Source organism: Scomber scombrus, chromosome 6, assembly GCF_963691925.1.
Source record: "Scomber scombrus chromosome 6, fScoSco1.1, whole genome shotgun sequence".
Taxonomy (NCBI): Eukaryota; Metazoa; Chordata; class Actinopteri; order Scombriformes; family Scombridae; genus Scomber; species Scomber scombrus.
Window position 1 is genome coordinate 28,180,737 of NC_084975.1, and position 15,813 is coordinate 28,196,549.

The window sequence follows — 15,813 nt, forward strand, 5'->3', positions numbered from 1 at the left end:
AAATGTACACAACTTGAGGTGAACGTATGTAGAAATCCTCCCTGCAAGTCAAAAGCCAGGGTTCAACCTGCCCTAAACACTACCTTGCTGACGAGCTGACATCAGCCTGTCCTGCATGCTAACAGCCATGCATTTGGTAGCCTTGCTTGCCAAGATTGTTTCATCATGTATCATTTGAATTGTTCACTCTCATATTTCAGATTGGATTTGGGCTCAAACATGTATTGATGTATTTGAGAGGTTGATATTTCAATTAAAGGAGAAAAAAGTAGTGAAATAGGCTACTACAAATATAGTTTGTTGCAGTAGACTCCCAAGCGGCTGGAGGTTAACCAATCAGGACCAAGATATTCCAGTAGAGCCCCAGAATAAAAACCAGGGGAAATGAATAACATGTCCCCTTTAAAATTACTATATGTCTACTATCACAAAAGTAAAAGTACATACAGTTACTGAAATTTTACAAGGTTGCTTATGGTCATACCAAACCTCCAACCAACCAAACAATTTAGTAATTCAGCAACAGAACAATCAGCTGACGTGAGACTAGTATAGTACTAGACATAACTAAATACATATAAACCTGGATAGAAAAAATATATATATAATAGTATGAGAGGGCAAAAGAGAGACTGAAACCCAAAACCCTATCTTTAACTATATGTTGGCAAATGTAAAGAAGAAAGAAAGAAAGAAAGAAAGAAAGAAAGAAAGAAAGAAAGACGGACAGAAACATAACCACTAGATGGCGCCATTATTCTGCTGGTTGGCCGTTAGGTGAAACAAAGAGCAGCAGGGATGAGATCATCAAGCAGACTACAGCAGCTTTACAATAAAACAATGCTTGAAATTTAATTATAACAAACAAACAAACTAAAAAAGGCTCTAAATGCAGTCCCCTTTATGTTGAGGTCATAATCCAGCGTGAAGTGATGTCACGTGTGACATCAGAATAAATAAAATACATAAACAGACTAGAAACAGATTGACATGCACACAGTGAGATCATAAATAGCAACTGTTTGGCACACTGAAACACCCCACAGAATCAGAGTCAGTGTCGGGTTCATTGCTAAGTAGGTTTGCACATATAAGGAATTTACCTTGGTGTTGTGGTGCATAACTCATAAAATCAAGTAATCCCAAATAATGTCAAAAAGAAAGAAAGAAATTCACAAAGAAATATGTAAAGGAGAGATATTGGTTAATGGGAACGCTATGGGAATTGTCCTTAGGATATTGCAGAGGAGGCTAAAAATATACATGGAAACAACTTTTTTCTTTTTTTTTTGTCCAAATATTCCCCTGTGGTCCTCTGAGATCTCTCAAATGAGTCATTGCATTAAAAGCATATCGGGAATGTAGGTTATTGCGTATATCAGCCTATGGTACGTCTCATTGTGCATTCCTGCTATTTAGAGTAAAAACCCTACATTAGTCAGTTATATAATTTCTTGGACTTCCGAAGCATTCACTCACTCATTCAGTCTCTGTGTACAGCAGGCACGCCGCTGCGCCTCGGGAGCGAGCTGGCATGCATTGACGTCAGACGGAAGCTGGCTGGACACACACACACACGCGCATATGTACGTGTACGTGCACGCGCGCGCACGGGATGTTCTCGGTTTTTTTTTTTTTTTTTGCGACGCGAGCGCGCGGCCGGTCACACAGCTCGAGAGAGAGAGAGAGAGAGAGAGAGAGAGAGAGAGAGAGAGAGAGAGAGAGAGAGAGAGAGAGAGAGAGAGAGAGAGAGAGAGAGAGAGAGAGAGAGAGAGAGAGAGAGAGAGAGAGAGAGAGAGAGAGAGAGAGAGAGACTCCGGAGTGAATTGAGACGAGCAGTCATGAGTAAAGTATGCGCACACATGGACAGACAACATGGAGTATTATGAAAGAAAGAGAGAGAGAGCGAGAGAAAGAGAGAGAGAGGCGCTTGACATCTTCTCCGTTTGAATTCAGACCGCTGTCACTACCAGCAGCTCGCAGCTTCGGGATATATCTGCAGGATATTTGCACAACAATGGTAAGTTTAGCTCCGACGTTATACTGTGTTTTGTTCATAGCTTGCCTGTCCGGTCCGGGAGCCGCTTGTATGTTCCTGTGGCGCTGTCAGTGTCAGTGAAGGATTTGGAGGTGTTGAGCAGCAGCCAGCAGGATGACTACGTGCGTATGTGCCAACTCGGGACTGCAGCTGAGGCCAAGTAGAGAACAGCTGGCCTTTAAGACTAGTGTAGCAGCCTGTGGGCAACGGTTCTCAATCAGATGAATACATAAAAAAAGTGGACAGCCAGGAATATCAGCGCATATTAACACGGTGAGGCCTTCTAGTGTTCACTAATGAGAGGGGCTTTTAAATTGTTTGTGAAAAGGCTGCTGCTGTCTTTAATGATGCTGCCATGGTGATAAATAAGTGATGATGATGATGTTGTTGATGAAGTATTAATGACGTCTATTTAGAGGGGCGAGCATGATGAAGAAAATAATGAAGTTGACAGTGGTGATTGCATTGATGATGATGATGATGATGATGATGATGGTTGTGATGGAGCTGATGAACTTGTTACCCTTGGGAAGATGATGAAGATGACATCATCAGATCTAATGCCACGGTCTGACCCTCTTAGCCAAACTAATGACACACAAACACAAAGGTGCACACACACACATACACAGACATACATTATGGTTTCTTGTTACAGTATTGATTGTGCGTGCCATTTGTGCTGGATGAGTGTTATTTGAGATGGAGCCAAACACGGTGTCCTCCACATCACAGACAATAAAAGAATATTTTACTCTCTGCTGCTTTCACTGCACCACGGTCCTGTGATCTGCTCTCCGTTACTTTATTTAAACTTGTTCTGCCTATTTCTGATTAGTTAAAAGATGGGAAATATTCTATTCATGGTTCAGTGCCTGATGGGATGAGGAATTAGCAGCAGCTGACCTCATCTAATGCCCTTTTTCCTCTGGGCCAAAGGCCAAAATTATCAACACGGTCATTTTGACTCATTGTTTTGTCTTTTCTTTTGTCCTGCCAGGCCATTCACCAGCAGTGAGGAAGAGTTTTACCCTACACCCCCCTTCCTCCCTTTGTCCCTGACACCTTGACACAACAATTTTCCATCTGCTTCTTACTCATATCACTCGCTCCATCTTCTTGAAACCTTTCCATTTCAACTCCTCCTCCTCCTCCTCTCCCCCATACCCTCCAACCCTTATTTTTATTTCAAACATGGATTCCTCTGGAGATATAACCTCGGCCCAGGATGGACACGCCGAGCTCAGGGGCAGCCCCGGTCGCTGTGATCTCAGCGGACTGTACCATCTGGGTCGGACGTTGGGCAGGGGCCACTTTGCGGTGGTCAAACTGGCTCGTCAGATCGACACTGGGCAGTTGGTCGCCGTCAAGATGATCGACAAGACAAAACTTGATGTCATGGCAACAAGCCACCTCTTACAGGAAGTGAGGTAAAGAACTTCTTTAAGAGTGAAAAGCAGAGGTAGCTTTTTTGGAAATAAATGTTTTAATGGGATTTCAAACAGACAGACTGACTGATTTTAAACTCTGAATAGCTCCAACAGAAGCCTGTATGTGAACCATCTGAACAAAAAAGCTCTGTCTAAATAAAAAAAGTGCCCTGAAGGAGTTTCACCACTCACAGTATCCTCATTTAAAAATCTATAAAAAGCTGATACTTCCTCCGTTAATTAACCGTCATCACTAATTATTTTCAGGTGCATGAGGCTGGTGCAGCATCCCAACGTGGTTCGCCTCTACGAGGTCATCGACACGCCCACCACCCTCTACCTGGTCATGGAGCTGGCTGAGGGGGGTGACCTCTACGACTACATCCTGCGCCACGAGGGAGGCGTGGCCGAAGAAACCGCCAAGCGTCATTTTGCCCAGATCGTGCGCGCTGTGGCGTACTGCCATCAGCTCCACGTGGTGCACCGGGACCTGAAGCCCGAGAATGTGGTGTTCTTTCCCCAGCAGGGGGCCGTGAAGCTGACGGACTTTGGGTTCAGCAATTTATTCCAACCCGGGATGATGTTGGCCACCAGCTGCGGGTCACTGGCGTACTCGGCTCCAGAGATTCTGCTGGGGGAAGAGTACGATGCTCCAGCTGTGGGTAAGAAACAGAACAATTGAAGTGAAAATGAAGTTTTGGCCTAAATAAACACCAATAGAACAAACATGCAGATGTTAAATTAAAATTGGAGCCTGAGGTCATATGTAACATCCATCATATGAAACACTGCATCTAAGACTTGTAATTTAACTGATTAAATCTACTTTAGCACAACTTATGCAATTCAGTTATTGTCCACCTTGTACTGAGGAGAAAACAACCAATCTCATCCGTTCTGGAGCTTTCTATCATACATCACAATCCTCATCAGCAGTCGTCATGGGAATAGTGGATGCCATTTTTTCGGAGGATTTATCCCTAATGGTGGCTTTAAAATTCCCTCTTGACCTTTGAAACAGCATTTTAGAAAGCTGTCCTTCTCAGTGGCTGTTCTGGGAGCTTTTGATTATATCACACTACTCTCGTCAGCAGGTGAGGCCAAATTATATCAGATTAGTAAGATATGGTCTTTTTTTTTTTTTTTTTTTTGGTAAGCCGCTGTCTCCCAAGGTCAAAAAGAAACAAAACGAGACAAAATTGCTCGATCATGTTTGGCACAGCAACAACAAACTGCTAACGTGACTGCTAAATTCATGTGGCAAATTCAGCTGTAGGGCTGCCATGTTTATGTTTGTACCTTTGTGCATGAGCACATGTGTTTATGGGCTCATTACTTTCCCTCTGTGTGTGTGTGTGTGTGTGTGTGTGTGTGTGTGTGTGTGTGTGTGTGTGTGTGTGTGTGTGTGTGTGTGGCCATATTTGTCCCCTTGACCCTATGTGTCTATGTGTGTTACCTCGTGTATTTAAATGTGTGATCCTGTTCTATTTTTCCTTTCATATTTATGTGTTTGTGCCAGTGTATATGAATTTGATGGATTTGTGTGTGTGTGTGTGTGTGTGTGTGTGTGTGTGTATGTGCAAAGGATTAGTGTCTGTATCTGGGTCAGTCTAGGCAAGCCAGTCAGTCATGAGCCAACTGGGCACGTTCAGCAGTGGAACCAAACACTGCAGTTCACCACTGGCCTCTCACACTGCACAGCAAGCATTTGTGTGTGTGTGTGTGTGAGTGTGTGTGTGTGTGTGTGTGTGTGTATGTGTGTGTGTGTGTGTGTGTGTGTGTGTGTGTGTGTGTGTATGTGTGTGTGTGAGAGAGAGAGAGAGAACACAGAGATAGATAACAGAAAGAGAAAGTAGCATACATCCCAGTTTATCCATAGTTATGTGGTCCATATGCCATAGGTGAGGCAGGCAGATGGATTGGGGGATTTAACGTTATAGAAACAGAAACAGAGGGAAATCAGAAGGATTACTTATGAGAGGGGGTGGGGGGTGGGGGGTGGGCACAGTATATCCGCTACAGGGAGGTTGGTGGTCCTATCTGCTAAGCTGGACTAGCCTGCATTTTGGCAGGGATTGGACGCTATTTATTCTGGTGACTACAAATGCATCTGCACTGAATACAAATGCGTCTCAACTGGAATTAGAAGCTGTTTTATATAGAAGGACATCAGGGTTTTTTGCAGTTGCTCTTACATATCCTGCAACCTTGCCTGTGTATCCTTGATAGCGAAAATCCAAAACTGGGTTTGATTATTTGAATGAATATTTTCACACTAAGAACATGACATGAGCGCGAAAGGGTGTTGCGGTGAAGAAACACCACTCACATGCATCCATATAAGTTTTGAGCATGAATTATGAGTTGCATTTGTTCCCTTTTTTCATGTTAGTTCCTGTTTCTAAAAGCTCCCACACAGATGGCGTCCATTTAAATGCCTTTTATTACATCCTCCAAGACGGTTTTCTGCTTCACTTCAACCAAAGTGCACTTTTCTGTTCTACTCCAACATGACTCAACCTTTAGATGCCACGATTATGTAATCACTTTGATAGAAATGTACACTTCTGTCACCCATGCCCACAAATGTGTGTATGTTTGTGTGTGTGTGTGTGTGTGTGTGTGTGTGTGTGTGTGTGTGTGTGTGTGTGTGTGTGTGTGTGTGTGTGTGTGATAATCCAGAGCTGCACAGAGGAAGACATGTCCCTCAGTGATCTCAGCTTAGTAAGGTGACTCATAAACCTCTCTATACAAACACACACACACACACACACACACACACACACACACACACACACACACACACATAGGCTGCTCTGTGTGTATGATATTTCTGTCTCGTATAAACAGGCTGCTGCTTAATTCACTGTGGTTCCTTCACTGTTGGGAGTCTTGCAGTATACATGTGTGCTCTGTTTGAGGATGTGTGTGTGTGTGTGTGTGTGTGTGTGTGTGTGTGTGTGTGTGTGTGTGTGTGTGTGTGTGTGTGTGTGTGTGTGTGTGTGTGTGTGTGTGTGTGTGTGTGTGTTTGATGATAGTCATATGATGCAGGGAAGAGACGGGAAGGTCCACAGGGCCTCTTGCCTTTGACAAAGATAAACACTGCCTACAGTTACATAATATCTGCTCATTACTGTGGGCATGCATGTGTGGACAGTTTTTGAGGTCTAAGTGCTCACGTCAGGTTCACAGACGAGAAATCATTTGGCTAAACGGAATTAAATGAAAGCACCTGGTTTGGCATAGATAGGAGACAATAAATTATAGTTTATCACTGAATGTGTTTCAATTATTGGTGAGTTATGGCAGAGAAGTTTTGCTTGTCAGTAAAGATACAGAAAATGTCAGATAAGAAGAGAGGAAGACCCACATTAGTGTAGTATGTTACGTGCAGGAGGAACTTCTGCATTTAAGCCTTAGTTGTGCGTAAGCTGCACACTGTAAACAGCATACTGTGATGCTGTTTACTAGATGTTTGACTATTTTGTTGTTTTGTGATCTAATTGTCCTATTTGCTTGTTAGATCACTTTTAGAGTTTTTATTGTAGCTAAAATTGAGTTTGATGGGGTAAAATCTAATTTGCTCCCTAAATGTCTAAAAACAGCAAATAGCAGTTCATTTAAGAGCACCCTGATGTGCTCCGACGTCCGCATAGTGTCCACAACGTGTCAAGCATTGAAGCACAGCAAAAAGTTTTCATTTAGAATTCTACGCCTCGTCTTTGGCAGGCTGCCTCATGGTACACACCACTCATTTCTCTGCTCGAGGGTGGAGAGTGTCGGTTGTTTGTTACTCGACGGGAAGAAGCACATGAAAAGATGAAAAGTTTCACAGATAAAAACCTCTTTGTCAGTGTTTTCATATCAACCTGAAGGCAGCTGGGTTTTTTTTTTATAAGAACAACTACTTCTCTAAAGCTTGCAAAGCCAAGATACAACACGCCGTCACTATGTGCGTGTCGGAAATAATAACAATGCTGCAGACTTAAAGGGGCAATACTCCAAATAACTGTTTTTTGTGTGGGCTGCTTCTTTCCTGAATACATGTTGCATTCAGGGGCATTTGTAAAAAGGGGCACACCACCAATTTTACACATAAAAAACAGTTTACTTGTCATGGTAATACTCAGCCTTTGAAAGCAATTATATTATGTCCTCTATGGTTCTGAGGAAGACATCTGAAGTAGGACAAAATCATTTTGATGATGTCATCAGGTTTATCTCACACTGAGTTTAAAGAATTAAACATTTTAATTGAAAGCCTGCATTACAAACTCAGGGCATTGAGTTTGAACGATTTTGCCACTTACCAGCCATTAACAGACTAACAAAGGATTTTATGAAATTGCATTAGGATCCAGTCATTTTGGAGCTAAGCGTACTGAATTTAAACCGTTAAATCTGACAAAAAAATCTTACAAACCTATCACTGTTATTAAGAAAGTGAACAAACTTTTCTTGCATTATCCATGAAGCTCGATTGATTCCTAAGAAATAACGGTGCTTTCACAAAGTCTTTAAAGTGAAGATAAAACAGTCACAGTGACGCCTGTATGAAAACAAAAATGCACCTCTTGCATGCACGCTACACTTATGTACAATCCTTCTCTTCCCATCTCTATCAGGATCATTACATCAGGGTTAGGAGATAATCATATTAGAAAAATGAAATATATCAAGATTGTGAGGGAAAATGGCTTCATAATTGGTCCAGTTCATGTGTAGCACTATATTTGATCAGTACCAGATGACCTAAATGCACCTTTTAATAAGTGAAGAGCATGCAGTGAGTGCTGGGATACCCCGGTTTTGCCTTCCAAATGTGGTCAAAAAAAGGTTGCTTTTTCTTGTATGAACTTGGAAGGAGCAGTTGGAGTAACATGGCTTTGTTGACCCCTTATGACGTATCTGGCCTTGAAATACGCACTTCAAAGGAGACGGCCTCTGAAAAGGGCCACATCCGGGGCCACAGACCAGATCAGCCGCCTTGGGACCCAGTCCCAGTGTGACAGATCATGGATCTTATCGCAGCAATTTTATAGTTAACATTATTTTCTAGTCTAGATTCAGCCTATCCACATCTGGTTTATATGTACTGTGTGTGCTTTTGTGTGTGTAGTTCATGTTTGTGCTGTCAGCAGTCCACTAATGCATGGTGAGAATGTGCGATATTCCCCAGTGAGCAGAGAAAAGTACACTCCCAGCACTCAGTGGCTTCTCCTCCCTGTTGCATAAGACTTGTCTACACAGGAATGAGCGTGCTCATGAGCGTGCATGTTAGTACATTGTATGAGGAGAACTGAGGGCTGTTGTTTAGACCATCATGAGTGTAATGTGGGACAATGGTTGAATGTTTATAACACATAGGACTGGTACATGTGGGAATGCAACTATACATACTGTATGGATCCTTATCACATTGTGAAAGAGCACATTGAATCTTATCTAGTAAGGATATTACAATAAAACTAAGTTATTTATGGAAGTTTATTTGCCATTATGACAGAATCTTAACAATTCCACTGTAGTTTTAGAAAAGCTACAAAATGATCCGGTACAATAATGATCTGTATCTGGAAACTTGTGCATACTGCATTTTTACATGGGATATTATAAATCAATAAGTACAAATAAAGTATAAAATATTCATAACAGGTTTGAATTAGCAATGATGCTGCATTCTTAATATCTAATGCTACTTACATAAACACTCAGAGAAGGATGTTAATGTCGACATTTTCTAAATACATGTAGAAAATCTCTGCTGGCTTCATAAATGTAGCATCAAAAGTGACAAACACTTTGTTGCATGCATAAATCTCTCTACCTATGTTCCCTGTTTCTGGACATTCAACTGTCAAATAAAAGTAAAAATGTGTTCAAAATCAGACCAAAAAAGTGACCAAAATAATAGTTTCCACTTATTTGATTAGGACAAGATAATAAACTATCCTGATCAACTTAAACAAGACAAAGCATCCACAGGGATGCCAGCAGCTATGTGAAGTTGTACCATGGATGTATTATAAGAGCTGGACATGATGCAGCTGCTCAGCCAGTAGCCAATTTTACCCAGTGGCCACTCGTGGTATTGCAGTGAAAAATCCCCCTGCAGCCAAATACATTTGATACATGGAGGTTTTATATTCGTAAAAACTTCCTCAAGCCGTAAAAAGCCATTTAAAAATCTATGACGTCATCACAATGTAAAGTCTATAGGCCGGGTTGGGGTTACGTTGGGGAAGCTAGAAGCTTTTTTGGGCGTATGTGCTTATAAGACTAAATGGACGCCATTTTTGGTCCGGTATCCAGCTCTTATAATACATCCATAAGTTGTATTTAGGCACATTGGTGCTTTGAACTAAATGCTAACATCAGCATGCTAAAATGCTCACAATTACAATGCTAACATGCAGATGTTTAGCAGGTAATGTTTATCATGGTCACCATCTTAGATTAGCATGTTAGCATGTTAACAATTGCTAATTAGCTAAAAAAACACAAAATACCGTGACTCAAAGTACAGGGGCTGATGGGAATGTCGGTAGTTTTGCAAGGTATTATTGAGTCATTAACCAAAGTACTGGACAATTAAGTTTCACCTGCTGTTGGCACTGTAAGAAAATTTAGGAGATTTAGAATCATGACCCATCTGTCCAAAATATTCACCCAATAGTTGTTGAGATATTTCAGTCTGGATCAAAGATCGACAAACCAGCGTTGCTTCCCACAGAGCCACACGCGAAACGTGTAAAAGAAATCAATAGCTGTGGATGCTTTAAGAATGTGTAGAAAATGTAGAAGGTGAGAAAACACCAAATGTGTGAAGACAGCTTAAAAAAAACATTAAGTGACAAGTCAGCACTTTTTGGAGGGTAGTGCTTCCTGTACAGTTATGATTCTGTTCAAACAATCGCCTTTTCAACTACTCAGGAAACTTTTGTGACACGAGCAGACGCAGCACTTTATTAGATATAAGATGTGGATTTATTACATCACAGTTAACATTCAGTGTGAACAGAGTGTGCAGTGTTCCTCTGCCCGATGTTTGGGAGAAACAGAAAAAGAAGAGACAGGAACAGAGAGAGAAGGACAGAAAGATTATTCTCAGAATAGCACAACACCATAACAAGCCCTCTGTTTGTTATGGCCTTCAGCCTTCAGCTCCCTTTCCTCTGCATGCGTGTGCGTGTTTCCTTGAACCGGCCACAGTGTTCTCGCCTGGTTCATGAGGACAAGAGAGTGGAGGAAGGGGAGTAGGACAAGGGGAAGGAGAGGAAAGGGAGGAGACGGGAAAAGAACACACTGTCATCGCAATCGGTCAGCACCAGGAAGCCTGGATCTGTGTGTGTGTGTGTGTGTTTCAGCCGGAGGTCTAGAACACCATTCCATCCGTGTTCAGCCTAGACACGTAAACCGGACATCCAGCTGTTACACATCTACTTTCCATTCATTTACTTATTTCATACATTGAAGAATAAGTCTGACCTCCTAACACTCAGCAGGGTAGGCCGTTCTGTGTCTTACCCTGACCTCTGACCTCCCTGTGGAGGATGTGGAGGAGGCGCGAGAGAGAAAATAGAACTTCCACACTGGAACCTATAATTGAACAAAATCAGATTTTCAGAAGACAAAAAAAAATGTTGTTGATGTTTTCAATTAGGAAATCTTTTAAAATATTGAACACGAGGTTTACATCATGCTAAATCTGATCAGAGAGCAGAGGGATTTCAGGCTATTTTAATGCCAGAGGCGATTTGCTATTTAAGGCTAATTTTTGTGCTTTTGTGTGTGTGTGTTCCAGATATCTGGTCTCTCGGGGTGATCCTGTACATGTTGGTGTGTGGAGTCCCTCCCTTCCAGGAAACCAATGACAGTGAGACTCTGGTCATGATTCTGGACTGCCGCTACTCCGTCCCCGAACATGTTTCAGACGACTGCAGAGAGTGAGTACTGATGAATGATAGTGTGGTGCGACCATAGCGTCAAAATTCCTCTCTGAGCAGCTTCAGAACAAAAATATTTTGTTATTTTTGCACATTTTAGTGTCTTGATTGTAAATTGATTCTTCATTTAAAGGCATACTCTCAATCAGAGACTTTCTGCTGTAGAATAGATGTGGTGTGTCACACTATCTTAAGGAGCCTCTGACCGCAAAATCATCTGATTAGCGTGCGTTTCGGTGGATAATTTTAGTGTCCTAGTTGTCAGAGGCTTCTCCAGCCTGCTGCAAATACAGCTCTGGCATGAAACAACGAGTCTCGGCCAACCAAATATTGGCTGTCGTTTTCTTTAATACAAGAATATCCGCGTTCATGAACTTTGAACTTTATTACGATCTTGTTAGACACACGAGCACACTCTTGGAACAAAACACAACTCACACTTACTTGCGTCTTCTCACATAATCTTCACTCCTGGCACCTCCAACACAAGCACACACAGTCCTCACAGTGCTCACAGGACGGCAGCATTTGTTTGTTGTCCGCTGCAGATTTGGAGAGTGAACATTAATGTGAGATTAAAACATAAAAACACAGTGTTCCAGAACATTTCATAGTCTCTTTTTTTTTTTTAAATCCCCAGATCAAAGGAAAAAGTAGATGGTAGGCGAGGATTTTATCATTATCAATTTATTCCATTCAGTTCAAGTGCTATGGAAATCCAAATGTTCGTAGGGTGTCTAGACAGTGCCGCAAGCTTTTCTATTTGTGACCCATTTTTAATGATTCATGTCCTCAGTTGGAACATGTGGGCAACAATCAGGGTTGGAAAGTGACTCAGATAGATTTAACACATTGGCGGTTTTGTGTTTTAATGGGATTTGTTGCCAATAACAACAAGTGTGATACAAATTGCAACAACAGGAGCAGTGCAGCATTCATGTTTAAAGACACTAAAATATCTACTTTAGCTGTTCTTGTTCTGAATGAACGCCTTTATACACTCATTACCAGTTCTTCTCAGTTTGGCGGTGGTTAGGAGGCATTATGGGTAAATACCCTCAACCAAGTGGTTTGTTAGATCCTCCTTGGCTGCAAACACATCCCGTAACATCTGACCCAGTACTTGTCATATGACTTAGCCCTCGGTCATATGATGGTGTGTTTGACTTCAGGAAAAGGAGCAGCATAGAACAGAACAACCTTCTGGACATTCAAAACTGATAACATGTCGAGTTGTTTCACTAACAGATACGTCTAATGTTCGCAAATATCTAAATCAGGTTATTCTGTGTCAAGTCGGATACTTACTTACAATACTGATTGCAGATCTTTAAAAAGTGATGCAAACAAACTGGCTACTTATATCTTCTCCATAAAATAATAACTCTCTCTCTTTTCCCTGTCAGCCTCATCTCCAGGATGCTCCAGAAGGATCCATCTCTCCGCGCCTCGCTCGAGGAGATCGAGGGTCACCACTGGCTGCAGGGGCTGGATAACGCCCTTCTCAGCCCAGAGGCCCCGCCCCACTGGCTTTCAGGAGCCCTCTCGCCCAGCTCTCCCCGCTTAGGAGTGCCCGAGTGTGGGGACCTGCTCGCTGCGAGGCCCCCGTCTCAGCTGGCTTTCCCTGGGACTTGGCAGCCCAACCTCAGCTACACCCTCCGTCCACCTCTGACTGAGGAGCCTCCTGTCACTAAGAACCTCCCAGCATTACAGCAGATCTGTGAGGAGGAGGAAGAAGAAGAAGAAGAAGAAGAAGAAGAAGAGGAGGAGGAGGAGGAGGAGGAAAGGGGGGAGGAGGGCAGTTTGGCAAGAGAGGGTGAAGGTTTAGTGTTATCTTTGTTAGTAGAAAAGCTGGAGGAAGAAGCTGAGGAGATGCTTGATGGAGCAGATGATCCAGAGTGCAGGAAAGAGAAAGGAATGTTGGAGGAGGAGGCGGAGGAAGAGGAGGAGGTGGAGGGTAAAGCAGAGGTGGATTTGGAAACAGAGAAAGAAGACAGTGAGGGTGTGATTTCAGATCAACCTGTCAGTCATGGAGACAATGCTGTCAGTCAGAGTCCTGAAATCCCACCATCGTCTCAGCATGTTTTGGGGGTCCCGTGCTGTCAGGGACAGCCAGAATCCATTAGCCCAGAGGGAGGAGAAGACGGGGAGATAGAACCCAACAACAACACCAACAAACCTCCTCTTCTCCCTGAATCCGTCTCTTCTGTCCCCTCCATGCCCGCTCCCTCTGTTAGCCTCAGCCTGAACGAGAAGGAAGCTCAAAAGACAGGACAGGAAGGAAAACAAGACGAGAGAACGGAGAAAAGCGGGAGAGATGACCTTTCAACAGACAGATCTCAACCCCACAATGCACTGGGGGCCCGGGATGAGGCTGCTCAAAAGGTGGAGACGGGAAAGCGGCACAGCTTAAAGCTGCGCGAGAGACTCTTTCAGTTCCCTCTGTGTGAAAAAGCTCTGGCCTTCAACATACCGGCACACAACAAGCCCAAAATCCTCCCGCTGGCTCAGTACAACTGCTGCCATGTGCTATAAGTGAAGCCAGCCTGGGTGCTACATGTGTTGTGCTGCTGGCTCACTCTGGACACGCAGGCTGTTTAGCAGTCAGCAGGCAGCCGGCTACACAGCACAAACCTTGTGAAGTGGCAAATTGCTGAGCTCCCCGCGCTGAGCCTTGCTGCCACACGGACCTTTAGGCACAGGAGCAAAGGCCCTCAGCATGCAGATACAAAGTGTACAGGGTTGGACGTCTAAGGCTTCATACATACAGACACTCGGTTCTAGCGTCGTACTCATGTAATATACATCGTGTCAAGCTAGAGTTTGTGTACAGCACAGTAGTTTTGAGACGTAGTAGAAACTCATCCATTTGCTGCTGTGTACAGGAGCAGGTGTGTTCAATATGTAGCTCGGTAGGAACAATACTGGACCTACAGGTGGTGAAACTGAAGAGAGGGACTTTATATACAGGGGGTCAAGGAGACATAATTAGTGCAACAGTTTATTACTGAAATAAGCTATAGTCTGTTTTGTGTGTTTAAAAGGTGCCTACTGCGATTAATGGATTTGATACTGTATGTGGCAACTGTGTCACCTGGTTCTGACTGTAAAATGTCAAAAAGCTCTAAAAGTCAGAATGTGTTAGCACTCAGTAGATCCATTAATATGATCATATTTGATATTATATGGATTAGAATCAACTTTGAACCAGCTTCTGCTACAGAGTAGCACTCATTTCCTCTTCCCTTTGCACAACCTGCTTTTCTCATTGTTTGAAAGCTCTTGATATAAGCTCTTATAATGAAAGACTGAGACTGTTATATGATCTGATTTGAGATATGATATGATAAATGATATGATATGATATATTGTATAATATATATGCCTAAGATTGAAATGAATATATTATTTTCTGTCCTCTTAATCCTAAAGTCTTATTCATTTGATGGCTTGTCCTAACATACTATATAATAATGTTGATAGGATCATTGACCATTGATTGGGATGCAGGTCTTCCGTTGTATTTGAAGTGCTTATTTTTAATTCTACTAAACATTTTAATAACATTTGATCATACAGTTTTATTTTGGATGTACAGATATAAAAACACATTTTTTTTATAATGTGGCAAAGATATTTTCTCTTTACTCATCCTTAGTGGAGATGTTTGACTTGGTGCATGTTATTACTGTTATTTATCACAATATACCTCCATGTGTCTTGGATCTGACAGGACATTGTTCTTGTGTAACTGTAAATACCTTGAGGTAACCCACTGAATGATGAATTGCACACAGTATGACTACTGCAGCTAGAGTAGCTTTCTACAAGTATTTTGGGACGGATAGATTTCTTGACCATTTTAACCAAATGTCAGTGACATGTTACGGGGTAGCAGAGGATTCTCTCCATATGGTTTTATTTAGCTATATAATGCCTCTGTGTGTTTCTATATTTTCATGTACACACTGTATATGTTCTCAAGAAGAAGTGTAAAGTTTTGTAAAGGAACAGAAGGCCAAAGCTGTACAATAAGCTACATTTTCCCCCTCATAGTTCAGCAAACAGAGCTTACTCCTGTCCATCACTGCAGCATCAGGGTACAACAAATTGGATTTTTAACTTAGGACCTGTGATCAGATATTCCCTGTCTATATAAGGAGCTGATGTCACGTGAAATCTGATTATCGCTCATATTTCATCAGCCACGGGAGCATAAAATCTGTGCAGAAGAGGGATAAAATCCCATTATTTGTTTGTGTGTGATTGCAGCCCATCTCTCCCCAGTGTGTCTGTGTCTACTGACCTGCATTGTAACTATAGGACCACGTCTCTATTGGAGCCATGAACTTATTTTTCTGTATTTATTTATTAAAATGGATTAAATCAACAGCATGAA

The 15,813-nt window shown here is 42.3% G+C and overlaps 1 protein-coding gene across 1 annotated transcript; it reads left to right on the forward strand.

Moving 5' to 3' along the window:
- Positions 1-1,893: 1,893 nt before the first annotated feature.
- Positions 1,894-15,773, forward strand: snrkb (SNF related kinase b). Its single transcript, XM_062420537.1, has 5 exons — positions 1,894-2,020; positions 3,039-3,468; positions 3,736-4,130; positions 11,273-11,414; positions 12,821-15,773. The coding sequence occupies exons 2-5, from the start codon at positions 3,233-3,235 to the stop codon at positions 13,947-13,949; spliced, it is 1,902 nt and encodes a 633-aa protein (XP_062276521.1). The 5' UTR covers positions 1,894-2,020; positions 3,039-3,232; the 3' UTR covers positions 13,950-15,773.
- Positions 15,774-15,813: the final 40 nt, after the last annotated feature.

Excerpts from the sequence above, each read along its gene's own strand:
- snrkb (XM_062420537.1), top strand. The coding sequence starts at position 3,233 with ATGGATTCCTCTGGAGATATAACCTCGGCCCAGGATGGACACGCCGAG. Across the intron at positions 4,131-11,272 it reads GTACGATGCTCCAGCTGTGG|ATATCTGGTCTCTCGGGGTG; the intron begins GTAAGAAACAGA and ends TGTGTGTTCCAG. Across the intron at positions 11,415-12,820 it reads GTTTCAGACGACTGCAGAGA|CCTCATCTCCAGGATGCTCC; the intron begins GTGAGTACTGAT and ends TTTCCCTGTCAG.